General features: G+C 39.2%; 3 protein-coding genes and 1 long non-coding RNA gene across 5 annotated transcripts; 3 read left to right on the top strand and 1 right to left on the bottom strand.

The window, feature by feature from the left end:
• The first annotated feature begins 69 nt into the window (after positions 1-69).
• LOC122665244 lies at positions 70-4,834 on the top strand. The gene is made up of 2 exons (XR_006333459.1): positions 70-140; positions 4,767-4,834. It is a non-coding gene; the product is annotated as an uncharacterized LOC122665244 (long non-coding RNA).
• A 4,587-nt stretch (positions 4,835-9,421) lies between these two features.
• Positions 9,422-13,571, top strand: LOC122665234 (coiled-coil domain-containing protein 171). 2 transcript variants are annotated; one of them, XM_043861325.1, is made up of 4 exons: positions 9,422-9,734; positions 10,390-11,667; positions 11,968-12,875; positions 13,020-13,571. In XM_043861325.1, the coding sequence occupies exons 2-4, from the start codon at positions 10,413-10,415 to the stop codon at positions 13,362-13,364; spliced, it is 2,508 nt and encodes an 835-aa protein (XP_043717260.1). In that variant the 5' UTR covers positions 9,422-9,734; positions 10,390-10,412; the 3' UTR covers positions 13,365-13,571. The 2 variants fall into 2 exon arrangements, with proteins under 2 accessions (XP_043717260.1, XP_043717259.1); XM_043861324.1 differs by having other exon boundaries at positions 10,387-11,667.
• Positions 13,572-22,235: 8,664 nt separating this feature from the next.
• LOC122664351 (uncharacterized protein At4g00950-like) lies at positions 22,236-23,968 on the top strand. Its single transcript, XM_043860128.1, has 2 exons — positions 22,236-22,944; positions 23,648-23,968. Exons 1-2 carry the CDS (start codon positions 22,246-22,248, stop codon positions 23,723-23,725), a joined length of 777 nt encoding a protein of 258 aa, XP_043716063.1. The 5' UTR covers positions 22,236-22,245; the 3' UTR covers positions 23,726-23,968.
• Positions 23,969-24,126: 158 nt separating this feature from the next.
• LOC122666083 lies at positions 24,127-25,438 on the bottom strand. The gene is made up of 3 exons (XM_043862191.1): positions 25,350-25,438; positions 24,438-25,248; positions 24,127-24,344 (listed from the first exon to the last, which is right to left on the bottom strand). The coding sequence occupies exons 1-3, from the start codon at positions 25,436-25,438 to the stop codon at positions 24,153-24,155; spliced, it is 1,092 nt and encodes a 363-aa protein (XP_043718126.1). The 3' UTR covers positions 24,127-24,152.
• Positions 25,439-26,872: the final 1,434 nt, after the last annotated feature.

Here is a 26,872-nt window from a genome sequence, read left to right as displayed (position 1 = left end):
CTTCGTTCTTCGAAGGAGGAGTTGGTTGAAAATGAACCACCAGCACTTCACCTGGTTTAGCCATTTTGGTGGCGGAGGACAAGCAGGATTCTCAGTGTCCACCTGGGCTCCGCCAGTACGATACCATTATCTTCTTGAAGGTAATCTATTCCTCGCCTTCTCCTCTAATTACTCTCTTTTATTTAAATATTCTTTTCCGTCCAGCTCTTTTATTGATTCTTTACAGATTGTTGCGCTGTCGGATTGCTGACTTTATTTTGAAAATTCTTGTTTCTTAATCATGTTGGGTTGGGTTCATTGATTAGCTGTTAATATAGAGATGGAGTGTTTATGTCGCAATTCCAATGTCCCCCCACCTCGGTGCTGGAGATTATTACTCTGTATTGCCATCTTTTTCTTCTTTTAAGTTCCATTAGTGATGTTGTAATAACAATGAACAGTACACTAATTAAATGTTAACTAAAAGGATTCGATTGTTCAGGATTGCCACTTGTAAGATGGCTGAAGTCAATATGGATTAATTAGATTTGTTTAGTATTGGATTGTTCTGAATGAACTACTTCAATTCTGGAGGAATTAGATTTGTTTAATCTTGGGGATGGCCTAAGAAAACTATTTGGATTGTTTGCGTTGGGTGAGATGTGTCAAAGCAACATGGCAAGTTTATTTCTGTTCTGTATTTAATTAATCTGAATGCAGTACACTAACCTCTTGAACAATGCAAAAAAACCAAATGGATTACATCTAAACATTTAATTTCATGGGAACCTTCTAGTTATTGTGCTCAGGTTGGGACTGTTGTATTGAAGGTGCATGATTTGCAATTCCAGCATAAAAACTTCAAGAGCAAATTACTTAGACCTCCCCTAATCTTTCTGACAATTCAGGGAAACTCTCCTACCCTTCTGACAACTACTCAGACCTCCCTTACTTTTCAATCTTGGTTTCACTTAGCCCATGTCCTTCAAAAAAGTACTTATTTCTATCCAGTTTCCATTCCTTGATATCAACTATTGAGTTTTCTATTTATTTGAAAGATTTATGTTCTTGACTACACCATATTGGGTAGATATGAATTGGATAAATTGACTACCCAATACCCAGGCTAACAAAGTCTATGTTATTTGACAAGGTTCTGGCACGATATCTGACTGGAAGCTTATTTATTGGAAAACCTAAAAAGGTCTAAAATTTCAAATATACATTTTTTTAAACCAATATACACGTTCTTCTTGCTTCCGTGATTGCAATTATAACAAGAAGGGCTTTCTTTGGTATGGGAAAAGAGATACCACTTCTGAGTTCTCCAACTTTATTGAATTGCTTGTATGAATTTTCTGTTGTATTTTATGTTTTCAGAAAGTAGTTTCAAAATTTTCCTTTTTAAAATGTTGTTTTTGAAATATAAGTTTCAAATACGAAAAACTCTTTCCCTCCATTTTGTTTTGATTTTGTTGGAAACACTTGTATATATGTGTGTATGGTGGTTTGAACTAATGACCTCTTATATAAACTTGCAAGGAAACTTGGAAAGGCTTGAGTACCTCTTCAAGTTTAGTCTCACATTGCTTTGGGACAAGTAGAAAAGTGAGCTAATATGAGCTCATGTTCCTTACAAGGGACATAGGGTTCTAAGGGAAGTCTCCCTTGTCCCATGTGTGAGGTTGGGATCCAGAATGCTTTTCAAACACGCGTGCCGAGCCGCCCCGGGGCGGGGCGGGGTGGGTGTGGGTGTGGGTCCATTTGATGTATTCTTTTTGGTGAAGTACATGCACATGCACCCTTATCCGAAATGGCATCATGCACATGCATTGTAGTACGTATAGGCACATGCATATACATGCACCCATACTTAAGGACCTGGTATGTACACATACCTATACGTAGAGGGGTCTGTATATGGGGGTTTATAGGTCTGTAGAGACACATCCCATACATACAAATGGTCTTTGGGCTTCAAAGCATACAATTCGTGTAGTGTTTCCTGTGCTCTGTAAACAGTGTGCTCTTTGCATTCTATTTGCTTCTTTTCTTATTCTTATTCTTCTTCCTTTCTGATTACTGAGTAATTACCTTTGGGTATTCCGTATTGTAATCACTTTTGGGTGCTGTCAATTGTGATTGAAGTGGTTTTATCTTGGAGGTAGAACGCCAAGGTCAACCCGCATCTGCACATATAAGGGGTGTTCCACACCTTAAGGAAAGTACTCTTTGTATGACTCCACTTGTGTTCTTGTTTGCTGCTTTTGAAGAAACAAGAAGACAGTTTTCGTTGTACTGTAAGTTGTTTTAATTTTGTATTTATTTTGATATTTCATTCAAGTATATATATATATACAAGCAGATTCTGTCAAGTCTTATACCGATTGCCTGGAATTCTATTTCTAACATTTTTTGGATGGCATTTTATACCCTTAAGTGGTGAATGTACTTGTTTTGGTTTTGATGAAACTGAATTATTCACCCCTAGGATGATGGTGGGTTCATTATGTGGTCTTGTCCATAACTCTGTGCACAGCTTTAATAGGAGGACAGGAATAGACACACACACAAGTCCCACATAGATATAGGGTAAAGTACACGTACCCCCCTATAATGCACTCAATATTCCTCGTACCCCCCTAAACAGCTCAATATTTCACGTACCACTCTTCAATATTCCTCGTACCCCCCTAAACAGCTCAATATTTCACGTACCACTCTTCAATATTCCACGTACCACCCCTGCTTTACACCCCAAATACTAGATAGGTCCAATCCGTTAATTATCACTGTTAGATGCCAAAATTTTGACCATTTTACCGTTTGCTTCATTTTCTTAAATCTAAAAAGACTTAATTACCCTCACTTATTTGTTGCCTTAAACTAATTAAAATGACCATTTTACCCTTTGTTTTATTTTTATAAATGAAAAGACCTGATTGCCCTCATTTATGTATTACCCTAACCTAATTTGAAAAGACTATTTTACCCCTAAATATTTGTTCCTAAAAACCCCAAAATGCCCTCATCTTCCCTAAATCATCGTCATCTTTTACATACCCACCACCACCACCACAGTTCAGACACCTAAACCGTCTTCAACCTTACGCTAATCTGTTCATCGTCGTTTGATTTGTGAAATTTCTCCGTTTCATCGATTTGCGTTTTGGATCCCATTTTACGGGATGCAATGATGGAGGAGGTTGGTGTGAATCTCCTCTGGACTTGGATATATAGTCACCAATGTCGACTGACTCAATTTGAAAGCTTGAAGCTTTCTCTTTCTGAATTCCTTAGCTCCTCCTTAAGTTCAAAACTTGGGTTTTGTGTTGAGAGAAATTGAAAAGAGAAGAATGGTTTGGCAGAGTTGTGTGAAATGTCACGAGACGTTCAATTTGACTAATTGTGGTGTTTTGTTTTTTTTAATTGCAGGTTCAAGTGAACTGGAAGAAGGCTAGTTTGAGACTCTCTAGAATAATTGAGAGGGAAAAAGGGAGGAAAGAGGAGCGTGAAACCCACTTGATTAAGAGAGAGATTCACGCACAAGCTTTGCCTTTTTCTCCTATTACGTCTTATTTTTAGGGTTTTCTTCTTCTCAGCCCTTTTTGGAGTTCGAAAAGTTGAGGGTGGGATTAAAGGTCGGTGCGACTTATTTACATTGGTCGCAACCAGTAGGTTCTCACTCCCCCTTTCCAGCTTAGACGCTAGCCTCTGCAACCATCATTTAGCGTGAGGTTGAAGACGGTTCAGGTGTTTGAACTGTGGTGGTGGTGGGTATGTAAAAGAAGATGGTTTGGGGAAGATGAGGGCATTTTAAGGTTTTAAAGAACAAATATTTAGGGGTAAAATAGTCTTTTTAAATTAGGTTAGGGTAATACATAAATGAGGGCAATTAGATCTTTTCGTTTATAAAAATAAAACAAGGGTAAAATGGTCATTTTCAATTAGTTTAGGGCACAACAAATAAGTGAGGATAATTAAGTCTTTTTAGATTTAAGAAAATGGAGCAAAGGGTAAAATGGTCAAAATTTTGGCATCTAACAGTGGTAATTAACGGATTGGACTTATCTGGCATTTGGGGTGTAAAGCAGGGGTGGTACGTGGAATATTGAACGGTGGTATGTGGAATATTGAACCGCTTAGAGGGGTACGAGGAATATTGGGTGCATTATAGGGGGGGTAATGTGTACTTTACCCCATAAATATAAAGGAGGGATTATATCAAATGAAAATAGCAAATGGTGATAGATATCTGTGGTAAGTAGAGCTTAAGATCCATCACATGGAACAAGCTTATTGGTCTTCTGATGAGTTGGTTCAGATACTTGGCAGACTCGAAAATCTTTGCCAAGAAAAATGATTCAGATGTCTTTAGGTATAGTCCTATATTTTTGGCAGAAAATAAAGATTGAAGAGAGGAAGAGGAAGAAAAAAAAAAAAGGCTTCGGCTAATCACTGGAATCCCAAAATTTAGGTAAACTCAGCTTATTCATTTTGTCTGAATTGACTTGGCAGCCTTTAAATTTGTTTTAAACCAAAAGTTAAGCTATGAAGATTAATAAGAAGAAATAAAAATACATGGATAGACGTCAAGGTTTACCTCCGATGAAAAAATACATGAGCAAAATTAGTAAAAATTAACGACCTTCGCCATTGCCATCAGCAGTGGACTTAAATATCTTGACTCAATTGGTGTACAAGTGATTGCTTGTGTATTGCAACTCTATTAAATCATTATAAATTGTTTTTGTAATCTAAGAGCCTTATTAAATGTTGTCTTGCAGCTGCTTGTTGTTTGGGGTGGCATTCACAATGAGGTTTTTAATAGAGGAGTCATTCCACTTGCTTATAGTATCAAGAAGAAAAACAGGGCTGGAGAGACCAACACCTACTTGGATGTTTTCTACCTCCTTGGCACCTATTTCACAAAACTGGAGTCCATTGCTGTTCTTGAGACAGTGTAGGCTGATGATGATATTTTTCGATCCTCCACCTTCAAGATAAGGAACAGAAAGTATAATTAGATCATGCTGATACTGCCTCCTCAGAAGGAAAACTTGAAGACGATGAGAGAGCTCATAGTATGAGGTTGCAGAAATAACCAACTTGAGGTAGAAGAGTTGAATTCTTTGTGCCTTTCTAACTCATTCAAGCGAGAGGATCCTCTGAGCAAGCGGCATAGGGGAGTGCATCAATCCCGAGCGCTTCAGTGATTCGTCAAAGGGGTAGAGAGAGAGGCGCACACACACACACACACACATGAACTGTCAACGTAGTTGTAGACAAATGATTTTGTTACCTGGGAGACATGCATAGCGATGATGAACTCCTTGAATAATGTGTTACGTCTATTTTAATCTTAGGGTTTTCTGCAACTCCCAGCTAATGTTTTAAACCATCTCAAAATGATCTAGAGAGGTATCATTGGAAAATTTTCAATATATTTCCTAGAGGTTGACCCATTTAATAGTGGGTCACCAACTTTAAAATCAGTCTAAATTCAAACTTTGTGATTAAGTAATTTTTATTGTTGAAATCTTTGTATGTAAAAATGGTTTGAAAATACATTTGTTTGCCAATTATTTTATAAAAGATTGTTTTCAAAAGGATAAGATAAAAAAATTATTGTTCCCATAGTAACCCTTGTCGGCTGCTGAGAGAGACACACATGGGGGTGGCTATTTGTTCGAATATTCGTGAATGGTTGGGACAGCCAAACCCATTTACCCAACATTCCCCAACTACCTCACCCCTCACTCTTGGATGGGTTTTTTTCAACTGTTGAGTAAGGGTGTCAATTGGGACGGTTCCCAGTATTTGGGACGGGACGGTACCAGTATCGGTATCAAAAGTATCAATCCTAGTACCGTTTCATTTAGTTAACGGGATCAAACTTAGATCTCAGTCCCGATTACTAGCCGGATGGGACGGTACAGTTCTTAAACGGTTCTAGGCACTGTAGAAAAAAGGAGAAAAAGTAAAATTGTTTCTAACAAGGTGGATTTATTAGTGTTGTGGAATTTTTTCACTATCATGAAATCTAAGTTGTCTACTGCTTTTTATAAAGCAGCTTAAATTATGAAATCATAGTTTTACTTCTTCAAATTCCTTAAGATCACATGTAATAAGCGTCTCATTTTTTGAAATGTGAAGAAGTCCTACAAAATGGAAGAATCCCTTTGTGTTTCCTCATTGATTTTTCCAAACAAAATTCTATTTATCATACATGTCACATGGTAGTATGGTATGAACTACGAAGTGCAAAAAGGAAGCATCTGGTAGATGTAGTTGGTTGAGGGAAGAGGGAAGAGGGAAAAGGGAGGAGGGCGGAGGGAGGAGGGAGTAGCACTGTAGCAGGTTGTGTGAGGAGAGACTTCAAGCTATGGCTGTTGACCTGTTGTTCCTCTTCATATTCAAAAGGCAATTAGTGAAACCCTAATGAGTCGTAATTCTTATACCCTATCTTTTATTTTTTTTTTTAAAAAAGATCTTATATACTCTTTCTTTTTAAACGGTACTTGTACTGGTACCGTTAGAAATCCTGTCCCAGAACCGTCCTGTTTCATTTATCATTCGGTACCAAAATCAGATACCAGTACCGTCCCGTCTCATTTATCATTCGGTACCAAAATCAGATATCAGTACTGTCCCATTTACTAATGGGACGGTCCAATACCGGGTTTTAGCGGAACGGTATTGGGACTGTTCCCAATTCCGATCCCAAATTGACACCCTTACCTTTGAGATAAATTTTAGTTTAAAACTACTTTTTGTTTTCTTGGTCTATAAAATAGTTAGAAAAATTTACAAAACGTCCCCTGAAAATGGACTTATACTCAGATCACCTCTTCATATTTGAAGATACTCAGGTCACCCCCTGCATTAGAGCCTTATACTCAAATTAGACCCTACCGTTAGTTAACTGATGAAGTTGATTAAATTTTTTGAAAATCCTAAACTACCCTTGAAAAGAGTATAATTATTATTTTACCCAATCTAAAAACCCAACATGTATTTTTTTTTTTATTAATTAAAATAAAGAATTGGAGAGGGAATATTCCCTCTCCTTCTTCCCCAATTCTTCTGATTTTGCTTCTTCGTTCTGGGAGAGAGAAAACAGAGAGAAGAGAGAGAGAAAAAAAAAAAGGGAAAACAGAAATCTAGGGTTTTGAGAGAAAAAAGGGATTTCAGAGAGAAGAAATAGGGAGAAAGAATGGAGAATCGGAGTTGATCACAGTCGGCCATCCTAAATCTACGCTCGAATCAAGGAGATACTATCGTGGAGCCTTGCCGAATCCAAAAGATTTGAAGTGGAGTGATGTCTACTCATTAATCTGAAGAATCCTTGTTCTAGATCTCGATTCAGTCTATGTTTTGATAGTTATTCTGTAAATTTGTTAGGTCTTCTCAAATTTGTAATAATCCCCTCCCCTTTGTGTCTGAATCGATCGGTGGAGATTGAAGAGAACGATCACTGAGATCAATCAAAATTTCTGCAGATCTGCCCGATTCCAGGTATGATTCTCTATCATTCTTGGAATTTCTTGATCAATTTGATCTATTTGAGATTCTGAAGTTCGATAATCGACGGTATCTCTCCGAAAAACTGATTTTTGCTCTAGTCGATCAAACTCAGAGACGACATTTCTGTGATTTCTGACAAAGTTGTTGCAATTCCTCAAACCATCTACAATGGTTTCATTCTCGAATTTCAATCTGAGATCCACTTTTTGCAGGGATTGAAGCTGCTAAAGCAAATCAATGGGAAGAATGTCAACCAGATTTTTGTTACCCAGTTCAATGCTTATTACGAATCCCCCTGAGTTGCAGAAAACTCTGGTGAAATTGCAATGGTGAGGTCGGAGTTGTAAAGTGAGGATTACGGGGAGAGGAAGAAGAAATGGGTGAAAGTGGGGTATTTTAGGTTGAAGATGAAGGAAAGGGTAGTATTGTAAATTTGATTCTAATGATTTAGTACAAGGGTAAAATAGTTTTTTTACAGTAATAACTAATAGCAAACTAACACGGTTAGTGTAGAGGGGGTGATCTGAGTATCGATCCATTTTCAGGGAGTATTAATGATTTAGTACAAGGATAAAATAGTTTTTTTACACCAATAACTAATAGCAGACTAACACGGTTAGTGCAGAGGGGGTGATCTAAAAATTGATCCATTTTCAGAGGGTGTTTTGTAAATTTCCCAAATAGTTAACTTAGACAGGGAAAATTTGTTGGAAGAAATTACATCTTTTGGGTTCTTCCTTCTCTTTTGTTTTTTCTCTAGTTAAAACCAACACAACCTTGTGGGTGTCCTCTAATGTTTCCCATAAACATGTAAAAATTATGTGGACAAACATGAATACGCGGATTGCTCATCCAACTCCAAGGATAGTTCTGCATAACGCATGCAACATGAGGGAAAAAACATAACAAAGGTGTTTTGGTAAATTTTTTATTTTGAACATTAATGAACATAGAAGGACGTGTATACTAGTGGTATATCGTATGCTAGCATTTTATGTGTTTAATTTTTCTTTTTTTCCTTTGAAATGATTCACTTATCTTTCAAAGGGAAAAGAGAGAGAGAGACACATAGAGTGCTAACACACAGTATACCGCTAACCATACTATGAGTCATTTTTCTTACATCTAAAGGTAGCAATGTGATCTATAGGTATCATCACTCAAAGTGCACGTTCTAGGAGATCCCAAATCTATGGACTAATCAAACTCTCTAGGAATCTTCAATGGTAAAAGCCCTTACATAGTGGATCATACAATGAAGATAGGATATGAAAATTATCATGTGATTACATCACTGTGGCTTAAAAAATGCAGATTGCCAAGGAAAAGATAACATTTTGAATAATATTTTATTGCAATAAAGGGGGAGAAAAAAAAAAAAGTTTGCTTTGGACAGAAGGTAATGAGTCCAAGTCCTGTGTGTTCAGATTCCAAGGGCAGATCTACAAATAAAAATGAAAAGGAGGAGTTGGTGAATGGTGATGGCCCTCCTTCATTCATCGAAGGCTATCCCATATTGGGAAACGCTGCTCTGCTTTCTTCCACAAATTCCTGCTTTACAGGTCTCAAGCAAGGAAAGAAAAGTGAAGAGTAAACCCAAGCTCCCCCCACCCCCCATGGCCCCATGACGACCTGGTATTCTGAGGTGGGTTTTATCAATTTTTGATGATCTTGGGCCCCATGACGACCTGGTTTCTGAGGTGGGTTTAAAGTGTCTAAAGAAATCTCTCTCTCTCTCTCTCTGAAGACCCAGCGAGACCCTGATACCCATTGGCCATTACTAGGCTTGTCTGGAAGCTCGTTAGAAGCTTTCATTGGCGCATCTCCATTGTAGTGTAGCGATCCAATGCAATTCGGGCCCTAACATGTAACATGTATCACTTTGCAGATGAGGGTGTGTCGGTAATTGTAGTGTTGACTACGTGTCCGTGCCATGGAACGCAAACGCCGTTGAAGCAGTTATCTTTCACTCATTGGTTCACTGCAGAGCCTCAGGATCAGTAAGCTTCAGAGGTCCCACTTTCCAGACTTTACGGTCTTCGGAAAATTAACACTACAGTTTCTTTAAGCAGTTCATGAAATTATTATTGACAGGTCGTTGAGACATTTATACAAGTTGATGTCCTGCAAAATATCCAGTCCGGAAAGGATAGCAACAAAATAATGATTCAGTTGTAGCGAATCCCTCTGTAGCTGCAGAAGATGTTCTGTATGCCTGGTTTAAACAGGTACGATCTCTCTGCGAAAAGTACGATTTTCTTCAGAATTTCTTCTTGAACTCTCTGTGTGAAGCTAATTTTTTTTTTATATATATATTGTAATGGTGGCCAACCACCAAGAATCCGGAGCTATTGCAATTTTGCTTCAAATGGGCAGGACAAGAACTCAGGGGAAAAGATAAATTAATCATCTTCTCTCTGAAGACCAAGAGAATAATTCTCATGATTTTCTTCTGCTTTTCAATTATAGTACCCATCGCCTTTGTTTTGATTTTGCTGGCTCCACACGTGTAAGAAACCATGCTTTTGGAACACTCTGAGCTTGGAAAACTAATTACTTTCCCACCCACTGACCCACATACGCTCGTAAGTAGACAACAAACTGCTCTTCTTGGGTTGCTGGTGTTTTGATCTCCTTGATGACAGCTAGTTTTTCTTTTAGAGTTTCAATGCTTACTTAAGAACCTGGGTTCTTATGGTTCCTGTTAGTCCTATGAAGAAATAGTTAGCTTTAATGAATCCTGCACTAATGGGGTTCTATGAATTCTTTTCCCAATTTACTTTGTGAAATTATAATGGTATCTGTTTAGTCTTGTTGTTCCCCTGATGTGATTAGATTTCTCAATCTCCTTCTTTGATTTTTTTCCTCCCTTTCCCAAAGGAGAGCCAGGAGCAGATCCTTGAGTGATGGATGTAAAGGAAGTCTCAGCTTCAAGTCTGTTTATCTCAGAGGAATCTGAGAGCCTATATCCTATGTGCTTTGGTGTTTCATGTGCATTGGTTGCCCTCAGGCTCCTCTCAGGACCTGACACGGATGACGTGCAATGGTCTGAGATGCGGGATAGAATGCTTCAAGGCAGTGCACATCTCTTGGGGCTGCTTGTGTGGAGAGTGCAGAAAGGAGAAGCAAACGATTGCAGGTCTGTGCTTCAGTGTAAGCTTGAGAAAGCCGAGGCAGAGGTGACAGAATTGAAGAGGATAAGAAGTGAAGATGCAAAGGCTAATGAGAAAGTCGTGAGCATCTTTGCTGCTCAGGAGCAGAGCTGGTTAAGTGAAAGGAAGAAGCTTCAATTGCAAATTAGAGTTCTTCTAAATGAATTGAAGGTCCTTGACACAAAAAAGGAAGAAGTTATATCAAGTTTGAATGAAAAAGTTAAAGAGAAGGAGCTTCTGATACAGTCTACAGATAAAGCATTGGAGGCAGAGGAGAGTAAGAGGAAGGAGCTAGAAGAAAAGCTACAGAAAGTCGAGGCCATTGTGGAGGAACTGAGACAAACTGCAAACAGAGAAGCTCAAGAGCATTCTTCTGAAATTTGGAAACACAAGACTGCCTTCATTGAACTTGTCTCAAATCAGCGTCAGCTTGAAGCTGAGATGAGCCGCACCCTTCGGCAAATTGAGGCTGCAAAGCAAGAGCTGGACTCAGCGTTCAAGCAGAAGGAGGAATCAATCTCAATGGTTCAAAAGCTATCCTTGGAGATGATAAAGATGCGCAAGGACTTGGAACAGAAGGACAAGATCCTGTCTGCTATGCTGAGAAAATCTAAATCAGACGCCACAGAGAAGCAATTATTGTTGAAGGAGATTAAGATATCGAAGGCAAGGAGGAAGCAAGCAGAGCTAGAGACAGAGAGGTGGAAGGCACCCTGCAAATGTAGACACAACAGACATTTTTTAAGGAGCAATTTGGCTGATGATGCAGAATCAACCTCAAATGTGTTCTCAGGTTCAAAAGGGGCATATCATGTTGAGGGAAGCTGTTCTGAGAAACGAAGGACCAGATTGCAGGCTGTTGACAATAGAGTAAACCCCAAAAATGTTCACCTTGGCTGCTTGGAAGCTGAGCATACAAAAGAAGATGAACGTTTTACACCCCCGAGAATTGTTAATTCAACTTCTGATGGTTCCCATCTATTCTCACCCGAAACAGATGAAGAACTTAGTAAGATCAAATTCCTTATCTCCTCTTTGCCTATTTTTGAATTTCTTTTACTTCAACATTAGGTCCTAGTTTGTGATCTATTACAACCAACTGTGAGAAAAGTTAAGAGTTGCTGATCTACATCTAACTTTATCAAAAGTCATTTGTTATAAGAGTCTATTTGGCACTACAGATTTGGTATCTTTAATTTCTTGCATTGATGATTAAATTAAGTTGAGTCCTTAAGCTTTACATTAGGTTAATGTGTGTATTCTAACTTGTGGTTTAATCCTGTTCTTTTATTGCTTCAACGTGATCAAGACAGGTGCCAAGCACTTGGAAGTTGGATTCGCTCAGAAACAGAGAAGAAATACACAATTGTGCATGAGCAGAGGCATCACCTAGAAATAGATGCCTTTGCAGAACAGATGAGATTGAAAGATGAGAAGTTAGAAGCTTTCCGCTGGCGGACATTGAGCTTGGAACTGGAAACAAAACGTTTGCAGTCCCACATTGAAGGCCTTGACCAAAATATGTCACAACTTACGGAGGAAAACATGAAGCTGGAAGCCTTGTTGTTGGACCGCGAATTGGAATTGAAATCCTTAAAAGAGAGGTTTTCATTGCTGTTACACTCTTTTCATCGCCAAAATACCAACTTTAATTCATCCCCAATGAATCTGGCTTTAGTTCATGAGCCTGTCTGGTCTGAAGTTGAGATTACGAAGAGCAAACTGAGAGAGAAGGAAGAATCTTACCCCATGGTGCTTAGAAATACTCATGAGGTGGAGACTGCGAATGATGAGGAAAACCTGTTTGACCAGTCTAAAGACTTAGGTTTCAGAATCCAAACTCCCGAAGAAGAGATTGGAGTAGAGAAAGTGGCTGACATGGACCTTGATCATACTCAAGGGGAATGCATGCATCTAGAGGCCCATATTGGCAATAAGGTAGCATCATTGGGTCACTCTGTTGTTAAGAAGGATTCTTGTCCATGGAAGATGGATCTCCATGCTCTTGGAGTTTCTTTCAAAATTAAGCGGCTGAAGCAGCATCTTCTCATGCTGGAGAAGTTGGCCGGAACACACAGAAGCTGTGAACAGAGGGGTGGTGATGATCAAGGGCAGGCCCAGATAAAGGGTTTCTTTTCTTTAATGACCTTGCTCAATAAACAAGTCAGCAGGTACCAGTCCCTTCAAGATAAGACTGATGATCTATGCCAGAGGATGGTAAGTTCCATGTTGCTAGTCTCCAAACCTCCCCCTACCCCCAATCAAAAAAAAAAAAAAAAGTACCACTAGTCTATTTTCAGTAGTCAGTAACTATATTATTGTCTATTTATTTATTTCATTTAAACTTTTTGAGTTGTTCAGCACAAAAACAAATTACATGGGAGCTGTGGAGACTTAAGCATTGCAAAGACCAAGGAGGAAACAAAAACACTTGAGCACTTTCTTGAAGAAACTTTTCAGCTACAAAGATACATGGTTGCAACGGGGCAGAAGTTAATGGGGATACAATCACAGATAGCTTCTTGTTTTGTTGGGATTGCTGAAGAGCTTGATGAATCTGCTGGCTTTGATATGAGGCGGTTGGCTGATGGTGTTGGAATTCTCTTCGGGGAAGCGCAACGGGGTCTAGAAGTCCGGATAGCTCGTATTATAGGAGACCTTGAGGGGACTCTGGCATCTGACGGGTTTATGCATCGGAGAAACTAGTCTCAGCTCAGTTCATTGCTGACAGTCCCACTCTGAATTTGAGCTCTAAAGTTAATATGATTCTAAGAGGGGATCCCCTTCCAAAAGTTATAGTGTGTTTATAAGAGCCAAATTTGAGGCTCTACATTACAATGTACAGTTAAGTATATGCTCTTCTTCTGATACATTATTTTGTTAGAAAATCCAGTTTAATATCATCTGATTATTGAACTCCCTCACTGTTATGCAAGGAAAATACAATGTAAGGTTAGAAATAAAACTGTAGAGTCAATAATTGGCAGATTTTCCTTCGACATAATGTATTTGTTTGTATGTAAGGTTAGAAATAAAACTGTAGAGTCAATAATTGGCAGATTTTCCTTCAACATATGTATTTGTTCATTTCTAACCACATCCCATGTCCTGGCTAAGCTGACTTAATTTTCTGAATTATAATTATTTAAGTATGTTCCAGGGAGCATCAGAGGTCGTCACTCCTCCAGTGATTTGCAAATTCGATCCCTTAGTCTGCATTGAATGGCTCAGTGAGCAATCTACTAAATGACATTGATGCTCATCCAGGATTTGCATATATATGAGATGTCAAGTTATCTCCCAGTTAATTCTTCAGATGAGCTAAAGAGCCTGAACCAGTGGGCACAAGTGTAGGTGTGTTTGTGTTGACAATAAAAGCTTTGTTCAGATAATGAAGTACTGAAAAAGTAAGAATAACAAAGTTGGCTAGGTTTTAGAGATGGTAAACTTCTCCAGCAAGAAATTTATGGATAGAAAGCTGAAGTAGAAAACATTTTGCAGGAGCATCCTGAATAGGAGGTAAAGAATGACTTCATGTTTCTCCAAAAGGTGAAAGATTCAGCACCTTGCAAGAAAATACCATTACTGCAACTCATCAATCAGATACTCAGTGATGCAAGAGCCTTGGAGCACAATGTGTGAGAGGAGAAGATTTTTCATACCATAGTAAATTGTATTCTTCAGTAGAATTTTGGAACTTGTCAGGACTAAAACTTTTGTTGGCTTGTGTCAAGGCGTTTCTATAGCCCAATTCGCTACGCGCTGCAAATTTTCAATCATCATTTATTTGCTGTTTCTGGTGCTGTTCTTGCCATCTTCATTTCTTTGGTAGTTACCATTGCTCCATTGGAAAAACTTTTTCTGTTAGGTGTAGTTTGTTTCCAGGTAAAAACCTTGCGCAAGGAAAGTTTTCACGCAAAATCTTATGTGATTTTCACTTGATACAAACAGAGCCTTAGAAAATTCATATTCTCTATCCTTGGAAGTTGAAGTGCTGGTTTTTTTTTTTTTTTTGCAAAAGGTGGTTGTTGCATATCGAAAAAAAAGGTCTTTTTAGAATACCACTGTGAAAACGTAATTCCAGTATCTTTAGCCATTGTTCTGCTAACTTTGATCCTACCACAATATTTTGATGATGGGTGAACAAAACCTCTAGTTTGCATGATAAGATCGTCTATCTGTTTTGGTTATTGGCTTAGCAGATCTTTTACTGTGGGATCTCTATGTGCTGCATATATAATGGTGGACACTGCTGTTAGCTTCTGGGTAATAAGGATGCAGACAATCCCATAGAGGTATTACCAGCGCTGAGAATATATCAGCAACAAAATATAAGTAGAAAAAATTATTGAAGCAAAAAGTGAAGGGTGTTTATGGTTTCCTCTGGGATTGATGCATAAACAGAAAGATTGCGTTTGTGCATATTTGGCCATCTGTGTTCTGATCAAATTGAATGCTAGGGGAGATCATATCATCATAGATGGAGTTTCCTAGCCTTTGTGTGTTTCTGGATGTGTGGGTCATTGGAGAGAGAGTGAGAGAGAGAGAGACTGGGATGAGCTCCACTGACTTAATCAGGAAAAGTGAGCATCTATACATTGTTTAGTTGTTCCCATTTATCTCTACGCCAATATTGGGGTGGTTAGTTTCAGTTATTGATAAGTAATAACCAATTTGGATTGTGGATTCTTTAATGTGGAATATGAAGGTACTTCTTTTTTATTGTTTTGTAAGGGTTGCTGCTGAAATCTGAATGGATGACTAGGAGAACTGCACACCTTAAACCAGAGAATGAGCACAAGAGAGGGATGGAATTGGGCTCCGCCAGGGACTCTCCGATGCTTAAGTTAGAATCCGAACAACAAGATAAGAGTTTGGGAAGATTAGAGAGTAGTAGTGAATCGGATAGTTCCGGATGTTGTCTAGAGAGTTTACCTTGAGTTTTGCCTTCTTATTTATAGAAGAAATGGTGTGTGAATCTGACTTCTTAGCATGGCGGTGGAGAGTCTAGGCCTGTCTACCTGTGGGCAGTGTGCTCAAGCCTTTCTCTGAGAAGGAGGAGCACCCAGACTTTTCTGCATGTTGGGGGCGTCTCCAGACCTTTCTGCATGTCGGGGGGGCACCCTGACTCCTCTGGTACACTACAGTGTTGATATGGTATACCTATATAGTAATAGTTCGATTACCTTGTTCTAGCCTTGCCATGTGTCAATTTATCATAAGTGGGTAGATTTTTGGTATATCAGTAAGATTAGCAACAGCTTTGCATAATGGGAGTTCCCCTTTATTCTTTCTTTCTTTCTTTTATTTTTTGTTTTTGGGGGGGGGGGGGGGAAGGGTACTATCAGTGAATAGTTATAGGTATTCTGACTGAAGCTTAAACCAAAAGATGACTGGACATAAAGGAGCTGGTGGGGGTTAATGGAAGTTGGAATTTTGTGTTTAGGTCAAGGATGATGCACAAATGGAAAAGAAAATTTAGGTTAAGGATTAATGCAAACTAGTTAACAAATCTGAGGAATCAACCTTCTAAAACAAAACTCGATTAAGAAAAGAAGAGGTGAAACATGGTTATTTGGGGGGTGGGGAGTTGAGCTGAAATTTTTTTTTATCACTGCAGGACTGGAAATAGACTGAAGAGAGTTTTACAAGCCTGATCCTTTGAGGGCTACTGGTCATGACCATGATCATGAACTGGTTAAGGGCAGGTGTGACCCAATCCATTACCTTCATTAAGCAATCTTGGCTTTTATATTTATCAGGTAGTTCAAAACCAGGCTTAGGCTCTTGAATGAAGAAAGAATAGCATCTTGAGTAAGGCAGACCATTTAAAAATCTATTGTTTGTAACTACTGAGGGCGAGCCTTGGTGCAACGGTAAAGGGTGCTCCATTGTGACCAAGTGGTCACAGGTTCGATCGAGTTTGGAAACAGCCTCCTTACAAAAGCAGGGGTAAGGCTGCATACATTATGACCCTCCCCAGACCCCGCAGTGGCGGGAGCCCGCAGTGGCGGGAGCCTCATGCACTGGGTCTCCTTTTATACTGACTCAGCTTATGTCGTGAAACTTTTGATTTAAGATTTCAGTTCTTCCATGTTTCAGCAGGGCCAAATGAAAGATATTGTGCCGAAGCTCTGTTAGGCACAAAAATAACAAGTAGATATCCTTAAATAATTAAGTCTCTTAATAGAATTATAGAAGTCATGTTTTGGGTTTGACAATATAATAGAATAGCCTTACATGTGGAGAAATTTAATTTCTCTGATTTCTTGAGACAAATCCATTTGCAAAGGTGAATGTTAGGTGTGTTGTATGTTTAGGTAGATGAACACTTCCTGTATATATTTACCCAAAAACTTTTTCCACTCTATCCTTGTGCCTTACTTATACTTCTTTTTTAGTTTAACTGATGGGGAATTTACATGTTTCAGGTGTTTGGAAGCTATAACCACATCATCTACTGACAAAGATAGTCAACCAAGTCAATATCTGCATAACTTGGTAGGTAATTTTATTTTGGGAGGGTAAAGGGTTGGGGATTTCACTAATGCCATCTGAACCTAGCTGAATTGAAGTCATCTTAGCCTGCTCTGTTGGGATTGACTGACTCAATCACTCATGGCCATAAGGTCTTTGGCATTGGTATACCATCCCAAACTTTCAAAATCTCTGTATTGCCACAGGTAAAGTAGACAGTAGAAGGGCACCAGGTCAAGGATGACTACCTCAGCATGGAAGTAGAACAGATCATAAGATGTTTTTTGCCACGTGTAAAGGTGATCTGAAAATTCCAACTGTTGAATGTTGTGAAATTATGTCGATTTGCCACATGGTAAGTTTGGAACTGAGATTCTTTGTCTCCTTTCATATGTAGGCATACCCTCCCATGTATGTTCATGAACCCCCATTGAGTCCCTTGATTCTCCCTGGTTTTTAATACCTTGTTTTGCCACTTGGAAAATTCGAATTAGGTTGACACTTGACAGGTGAGGAGGGGACTTTGGGTCCACCCGTGACCTATAAACACAATTTCAGCTCACTTGAACTGCCATGTGACAATTATCAAAGAACGTGTTATCGAGGATGTCTTATTCATGAAGGCAAAACTTTTTCTTCATGGGTGAAGAGATCCTAGCCATTGGGATGTGCTGTTTTAAGAATCAGGATTGAATTTCTAGGGTCAGGGCATATTTAGTCTGCGATTGATCTAGATCCTGATTCCGTTCTTTTAAACCTTGCTAGGGTGTCATTATTCCCTTTGTTTCCTTTTGTACAAAGTCCAAAATAGCTTTGGCACTATTCAAGGAGTCTCATTCAACCGCTAAAACCTGTGGATTAAGAGATTCTCTCTTCACCATAGGTACAAGAAAACTCAGTCCATCAGTAAATGTCAAGTGAGGAAAACTTTATACTTTCCCCCCCCATCAACTTTTTGACTATAGTAGTCATGGGCTTATGCTGAATAGAAGCCATTTGTAGTCAGTGTATTTATCAATGTTTGGGGAAAGTTTTCCTCCACCAGTGGATGAGGGTTCACCCACCATCCTACGGTCTTAATTACTCCTCCCTTACATTACAGGGTTGAAAATGGCCCTGGAATCTCATCTGACCACTCTCAAGCCCCACGGTGAAGGAAAGTTCTTTGCGTTGTTGGTGAAGAGAAACTTGATACTGTTTGCTTTATGTGAAAGAGACTCCATGATCCCAAAAAGGAAATAAGAATAGATTGGAACAAGGTGTATACCATATCTTAACCATTCTATAAGCTAGAGCTATTATGCATTGAACCATAATGAACCAGCATCCTAACTGGACAAAACCAGAACAGCCTTCTTTTCTGGTTGGTCCAAAAAAAGGACCAAGTTGTACATAAATTGGAATCAAATTGGACGGTTTTCTGAAGATCAGCTGGTTTTAAGAACCACCCAAGTTGATTTGTAGAATTCTTTAGGCAGAAATCAATATTTCAAGGTACATTAGTAAAGATTCAAACATTGACTCTTGCTTCATTGTAAGACCAATCAACATTGCATAGGGGATCACATCAATGAGATTTCACAAAATGGTTGCATAGGGATCACACCAATGAAGAACCTTTTCTCTAACCTTTTGGGGTAGGGTTTTTTGAGAACACGAGATAAGGAAGTACACCAATGAGGTATGATAAAATGGTATCGTACATAGGAAGGCAATAGAGTCGTTTCATGTGAAGAGGAGCGAGAAAGGCAAAAAAATGCTAGTGTACCTTGCCCTCCGACGGCTCCTAGAACTTTTTCCCAAACCTTTTTTTTTTCTTCTTCTCTTTCTTACGCTAATGGACCGAGTTTTTCTCCACCAACGGTACCGCGGGGCAGGAGAGGGCATCGGAAAGGTATTTTTGGAACATATATAAATCCCAATGAGATTTGTGAACCCTAAGATGGTGGGTGAACCGTTCTTTTATGGGTGGAGGTAAACTCTTTCCTTCTCTAACCGGTCTGTGGTCAAACCTAACAACCGTTTTGATTTGAAAACTACGAGTTGAATCCCTAACAACACCCCCCTCCCTCCCCAAACTACCTTATCTGGAGCTGAACTGGGCCCTTTTGCCCTTATCATTGTTGATACTAAGGCCAGTGATAGTTGGTGTCCAAGATGCGAAAGGGAAAGAGAAACAACTTCTTGCAGTTGTTGCAGTGTTTGGTGTTGGCAGATGATAAAGATGACAATGACACAGGGACTGATCATATTCCATAGGTATCATCTTGGAATTTTGACTAACCAGTAACTTCCCCCAACGTGGGGTAATGTTAGATTTGGAGAGGAGAATTGTTAGGTTAAGCCTAAGAACTTTTCCCAAGTTGGGCAATGTTAGATTTGGGGAGGAGAGTTTTGAGGTCGTGACAATTTCCCCCACTCGTTAAGAAATCAAGTCCAAGAACTTTCCTCAAAGCGGACAATGTTAAAATTTGGGGAGGGGAGTTGGGTTGAGAGGTCAGCTGCCCCATTCAACATTCCGGGTTTCATTGATATGGACGGTTGGATACGGCAGCAGTCAGGTGTCGACATCTCTATCTAGTATTGTCGCAGTGCCACATTTTAAGGAATTGGAGAAGATAATTTTTTATCAAGAGAAAATACAGTACAATGCACCACCGCTCAATCTTGATGCTTTAACCAGAAGGACCCACACTAGTATGTTTCAAACACCCTCACGTGGGTCTCACACTATAGTGCTCTCAAACCCACATCCCTAGTGTCTTCGAGCTTGACAATAATACCATGTGTCACGATATGACTCAAACACCCCAAAAGATGCATCTATGAGGGAGAATCATCCCACTTAAACTCTTTTTTTTCACTGAGACTCTTTTCTGACCAATTTTTTTTTTTTTTTTTTTTTTCCTGGTAAAGCTTTTCTGACCAACTTGAAGCACCCTCTACCGTCGTGTGCTGTTGGTTTAGCATGACAGATACCTACCTAGACACATGGGATACCAGATCACCTACACATCCATGTATGCTTCACGTATATATAAGTGAGGACATCTGTCCCACTTTCGACCATTATGAATGAAAGAAAGAAAAAAAAGCCAAATGTCATCACTTAATCATACGTTATTTATGTATTTTTATGGGTTGATGATCCAGACTTCCGTAGGCCACGTGTAAATCACTTCCCGGAAAAATAAGTTGCAGAAAGCAGTTAGAATCTGACTGAGAGCTACAGAGACAGAGAGAGCAAATTGTGCAGTCACAAGTCACAACTAATAAGTTCTGTTTAAAGTAAAAGTGGTTGAAAATGTAAAATTAAGTTTATTATATACCTAAAAGGCCAAAAAAAGTAAAACCAAGTTTATTCTGGGAAGGGAGCTGAATGTATTATCAGAAAGAAAATGTGTCTTTTGCAATAAAATTAAGAATGGAAAGAAATCAAAGGTGTAGCATGATGATCCACTGTTTTCCACATATGATTTGCTGTCATATGTGCAGCTTCATTTCTGGTTCTACTTTTGACCTTGACTTGATAAATACGACAAAAGAAGGAAGACAATATATTTTGGGTACACGGAGAAATGTTTATCTGTAAGGGAGTGTAGAGCCTCACCCCCAGCAGATGCAGAGGGTTACGAAATGACTGCCCCGTCTCATCCCACCCCTGCCCCATAAAAACCTGAAATGATCGCCCATTTGATGCTTTTGTGTGTGTTTTTATTGACCCCGTATATTCGTAGGGTCACAGTTTCTTCATGAGAAAATTTTCTCCATCGTTATATTATGGGGAGAGGGATTTTACGCTAGTTTTACATATTGACATCGAATATGCTAGAGGGAGTTACAAAAAAAAAAAAAAAACATATATGTTAAGAGGGCGAAACATTCGTTTCGTTGGATTTTGGAGTATACAACAAAGGATTATCAATATTAATGATGAAAGAGAAAGAGAGATTATATGAGATGACATATATTTTAGTGTTTGCGCTCCCTCTTTCACCCTAATATTATATGGGTTTTACCTTACTCACTTTGGGATTGTTATCATATATATATATTTGGTAGTCTTCTTTTTACTACATAGGACTAAAATGATATTAAATATAAGTGGAAGGGATTTGAGCATGGGAGATTCCGTGCATTGATTTGTCACATAGGGGTGGGGTGTTATAGTCATTTTGAATGGAGATTTATGTCTATTTGACGATTTTATAGTGTAGCACTTCCATGTATCTATTTTTCTCTTCTCATAATAAGGGGCAAATATATCATTTCATAAGAGAGATGAGAGAAATAAACACAAGAAGTGCTAGAGTACGCTACATAACTTAGTAGCATTTATTTTCCCTTAATATTTATTCAAAAAATCCTTCGAATCTGATTACGTACTTACCTTTTGTTTTATTCTCTATTGCAGTAGGATGTATTAGAACACTTTTCGCCATTTCGAGCCTTCAACTCATTGATTTAGTTCATGGTATCAAAATCAATATCGATACATATCGACTGTATCAATATCAATTTCATAATAAAACAATATTTTCATAAATAAAAAAAATACCATGTCTGTATTGTATCAATCAAATATTAATATCATGGTCAATACCAATACGAATTGACCCATACAGCTGATCCAATTTCGATTCTTAAAACCATGCAAAAGAGAAAGAAAATAAGGAGAACACGGACGGGAAGCCTAAAATCAACCATTCCGAAACTGTCAAAATTGGAATCAATTACGGCAAATTCTAATCCGATCCGATCCTACCCGAATCGGCATATCCAACCGATTCAGTTCCGAATTTTTAAACCGTGGCTCTTCACTACTCACATGTTTAATGTCCAAAAACAGAAAAAGAAATTAAAGACCGGCTTTTCTCGTGAACTATACATAATAAGGAGCTTTCAAGCTGTAACTGTTGAAGGACAAACAAACTGTCCTCTCACGCTCTCTCTCCCTCACCAGCTCCTCCCACACTCATTCACACTTCTGTGTCTTTCCAATTTCATCACAATAAAAGACGCCCTCACCCTCTCCACCTTCCCCTTTCTCTCTCTCTGTATTCCTCATCTCTTCTGCAGAGGACAACAGAGCAGTAGTAGTAAGGTAGACATGGGATCCGAAGCAGAAGTAGAAGTAGAAGTGAGGGAAGAAGCAAGAAAAAGGAGAATAAGGAGGTCCACAGCACCACAGAAGCTCTCCCTCTTCTCACTTCCAGTCCCACAGCAGTCCTCAGATCCTTCAGGCATGTTGACTCCACCATTCCGACCCCCTGCTTCCGTTCCTTTCCTTTGGGAAGAAGCACCTGGCAAGCCCCTTCTTACTTCCAACTCCTCTTCCTCCTCTTCCTCCTCTTCTGCCATCGCCAGATGCTTGGAGCTTCCCCCACGCCTTCAGTTGACAGAGGCTTCCAACAACACGCCTTCCCCTACCACCGTTCTTGACGGGCCTTACGTTCGTCGCTCCTCATCCTTCACTTCTCCCTCCGTTGACAGAGACCCTCCTCCATTACAAGGGTCTTTTCGCCGAGGAACTGGAAGCCCTGAAGATAGTGATGGTGTTGATGGGATTCCCCAGCTTGGTTCTTTGTTTCATAGTAAGAGAAGAGATGTCAGAAGCTGCAGCGGCAGAGGGTACTTTGGTTTTTCCCTGAGGAAGGCCTTCTTCTCCTCTTCCTCTTCCTCCTTCAATTCCAAGCCGAATCAGGATGTGGGTGGTGAAGGAAATTCAATTTCAAAGGTGAAGATTTCCAGGATCAGGAGCACTGGGAGCTTCTTTAGCCTCTCACGGACCAAATCATCTCACGTATGGGTCAGTTTCCCCTCTTACCAATTTCATTCCTTTTCCTCTTTTTATTGAATTTTTCAGCCATGAACGCAACTGGAAGCCCACCTTGAACTGAGAGTCTTAGACTTAAAATTGCAGCTCTTGAAACTGCAAAAGCTGTGTCTTTGTAGCAATTCCCCCAAAGTCATTCCATCTCATCCCCTTTACTTAATTTTTGTGATTACTTGATGGGTCCTTTCCTATAACCTTGTTGACTCTATATCTCCGTGTGAATTTCTCTGAAGATCATCTGCAGATATGTTGGTTGCAGGAGAATACCTGAATATTACTTGTCATTCAGATTTTTCTCCTGGTTTTTTCTTTTCCTTCCTTCTTGTTTATTAACATGGTAAACGTGATTAACAAACAAATTTCTTTTTGTGGTGGTAAACACAAGAGAAAGAATCCGATGACAACTTAACTGGGCTTTATCATATTATTTACTAGTATTAAACTAAAGAGATAGGATTGCCCATACAGTTGAAATTGTTGAATTTCCATCGCTCACGTATCTGGCTTGACCGCTTGACTTAACTTTTCATTCAAATTCAAGATAAAGATCAAAAACCAAGGACCCAAAAAAAAAAATTGTTTGGGGGTACCAATTTAACTTCTTCCTTTTCTTTTCTATCTTTTCAGAACAGTGCATGAATGGGAAGAAATATTATCTGTTAAAACTTTTTTGCAGGCAAGCATTTATGAAGGGTTTAAGCAGGTGGTCCCATGGAGGAATAAGATGACGAAGAAAGATGGACTTGTAGATTGATCAACCGAGAGAGAAGCTGCAGTGATAAGCACCTAAAGGCTACAATCATCTTCTTCCTCAACCCCACTCACTTCCTTGTTGAATTTTCAGTCTTCTTTATGTAAATATGAGAATTCCCATAGAACCAAAGCTAATACAGTCCCCAATAATCATCTGATAATGGTCGCCAACCCATCATCATCGTTTTCCATGTGGGATTTTTATTAGTAATTTATAGCTAAAAGAGTTGACTGGTGATTGGTTCTTAATCTTTAATCTTTTTTCTCTCATGTAGTGTATTGTCCATGAAAAGAATATACAGTTTTGATATTGATTTGATAGAGCCATGTCTTGATAAGACACAAACACAAAAACTAAAAGATGGGTAGGTATCCATTTTGTTAAGCTTGACATACAGATGAGAGAGAGAGAGAGAGAGATTTCTATGTCAATTAATGTGATATGTCAAGCAAGAACAGGAGTCAGCAGCCAAGGAGGAGGACCTTCGCTTCTTGTACATGGCTTTGAAGCAAGCCTGCCTTAGCTTCTTTGTATTCTCTGTTAATTCCACTTCTGGTAGTTTCTCCATTAGTCTTTTGTGTTCTTCCAATATCTCTAAGTCCCTCGTCAAACCCAACTCCTGCAAATTAATTTCAATAATTTTTTCATTCCTCAACAATTTTACAATATGGGTCAAAACAATTTTACCAGACTAGTTAAGTTCATTATATACCTTGACGTTTTCAATGAGCGATGCCAAGCTCTTGATCTTCCTATGGGGCCATCTTTTGATATCAAGCTCCCTGCATCTTTTCTTCAACACTGTCAAACCAACCTTCATCTCTTTTGCTGCCTTAGTTATGGGAAGATTGAAATGCTTCTTAATTTCATCCAATTCTATCTCAATGGTTTTGGCCCTTCTGCTACACTTCCTCTTCCCATCTTCATCAGCAGTCCTCGAGCTAGAAGAACCCACGCTTTCCCCGTCGGTTTTGCTCAATCTCTCACTCCAGCTATCTCCAATGGTTTGGTTTCCATTGCAGTCACTGACTACCTGCTGAAGTAAAGGTGGTTTTGCTTCTTGTGGTGTTGGTGGTGGTGGCGGCGGCACATTGATAATGCTTTTGGGGCAAAAATAGTGATCGAACAAGTTGAAATCATCAGAAGATTGAAATTCCAAATTCAAACTAGAAGAACCCCTGCTTCCCCCGTCGGTTTTGCTCAATTTCTCACTCCAGCTGTCCCCAATGGATTGGTTTCCATTGCAGTCACTGACTACCTGCTGAAGTAGAGGTGGTTTTGGTTCTTGTGTTGTTGGTGGTGGTGGTAATGGCACATTGGTGATGCAATTGGGAGAAAGATAGCGATCCAACCAGTTGAAAACATCAAAAGATTGAAATTCCAAATTCAAATTTGGGAGCGGCGGGAGCTGGGATGAAATCAAATCTATTGCCATTGATGAACCAACAAAGGGTTCGTAATGCGCATCAAAGAGACTGTTCTGATGAGCAAGAGAATCGAGGTTATGGGTAATTTCTTTTGCACTGCATTTACAAGTTGAGAAAGATGATTACTACTCTTGTAAGTAAATAAGATCAATACAGATAGACATCAAGGAGAAGTAAAATAAAATTTTCGTGTTCACCTCTGAAGCTCCAGAGGTTCAGGATTCCAGAGCCATTCGAAGAAGAGCTGCTCCTCCGACTTGAAATCTGTTACTATGTTAGCATCCATTTGTTGGGCTATTCTGAAATCTGAAGAGAGAGTGAGGAGAAGAGGGTTTAAATTTGGATGGAGAGCGAATGAGAGGAGGATTGGAGTTCGTGCGAAAGGAGTTACAATTTGTGTGTGGAATTTGATGATTCAGTTATAAATGAGTGAATGATTTACTGATAAAACCAAAGAAGGGTGCAATGCAATGCATCTTCTTCCTTGTGTTAAATGCTTTCTCACATGCGCTTATACACAATATACTTGGCTTTTTGAGAGAGAGCTATGCCATATCCAGCCTATCTATGAATCTATCCTTGCCCAAAATTCTCAAAAACTAGAAGTGGAAAAAAAAAAATTCAATGAATATAGTTAGTTTTTAGTATCTTCTTTGTTCTTAAATTTTTAGGGTCTTTAATGAGATGAATATTTGGACAATGCAATTGGGTCGCAATAAACCCAGTTTCGTAATTTTGGTTTTCAATTCTTACTTTTAAGGCCTAAGGGTGTCAATTTGGACCAGGAATCGAGAACCGAGATTATTAAATGGGACACGACATGACGGTTCTAAGACCAATAAGGAACTAGAACCTAGGACCTATAAGATGCATATTTACTTATTATGGGAAAACGAGTGCACGATGCTAGAGTGCAAATTCCAGCATGCGTCTTCTCCTACAATGAGATGTGTAACCCACATTGACAATCTCTCCTATTGTAAACTATGTGGGTACCTCATTGGATGATACCATTCTCTGCATTACCATTGGTGTGGTTTGCAGATTCCTCTCCATACTGGTGTAATGGGGAACACTCTCCCTTTACTTATTTAGGTTAGCTAATACTTAATTTAGCAATAACTTATATAAATGATTATAGGGAATTTTACACATACCCCCCTGAGGTTTGACGAAAGGATATTTTTACCCCCTAGGTTTGAAAAATTCTACGTACCCCCGTGAGGTTTGCAAACAGTAACAAATAAGTCCATTCCGTCAATTCATGACTAACGGTGTTAAAAACATGAGATGAAATGACAAAATTACCCTTGCCAAAAAAAAAAACAAACCTGTAACCCATCTTAGATGAGTTGCAGGTTTGGAACTCCAAAGATCCCAACTCAAAACCAAGAAATACAGTTTCCCTTCTCGTCCTCGTCCTCTTCCCCTTCCCTCTGCGCCTCGTCCAGTGACCTCTCTATGGCCAGACACCTGCACCCTGTCGTCCACCCGCCTCAGCTCTTTGCAGCAGTCTTCCAGTGACTCTTCTTCGTACTCATGGCCACTTCTATACAACACCCACCCTCTTCCTCCTCCTTGTCCTTGCCCTCCTCCTCTCTGTAGGTGTCGCTGGCAACTTCACGTAGAAAACAACAAAAACAAAATCTTGGATTCAGATTCCGATTTCAAATTTAAAAGCAATGATTTTCGGTGGATTCTTTTTTTTTTTTTAAAAAAG

Source organism: Telopea speciosissima, chromosome 6 (genome assembly GCF_018873765.1).
Source record: "Telopea speciosissima isolate NSW1024214 ecotype Mountain lineage chromosome 6, Tspe_v1, whole genome shotgun sequence".
Taxonomy (NCBI): Eukaryota; Viridiplantae; Streptophyta; class Magnoliopsida; order Proteales; family Proteaceae; genus Telopea; species Telopea speciosissima.
The sequence above is the reverse complement of the archived record's forward strand: the minus strand, read 5'-3'. Positions and strand labels throughout refer to the sequence as shown.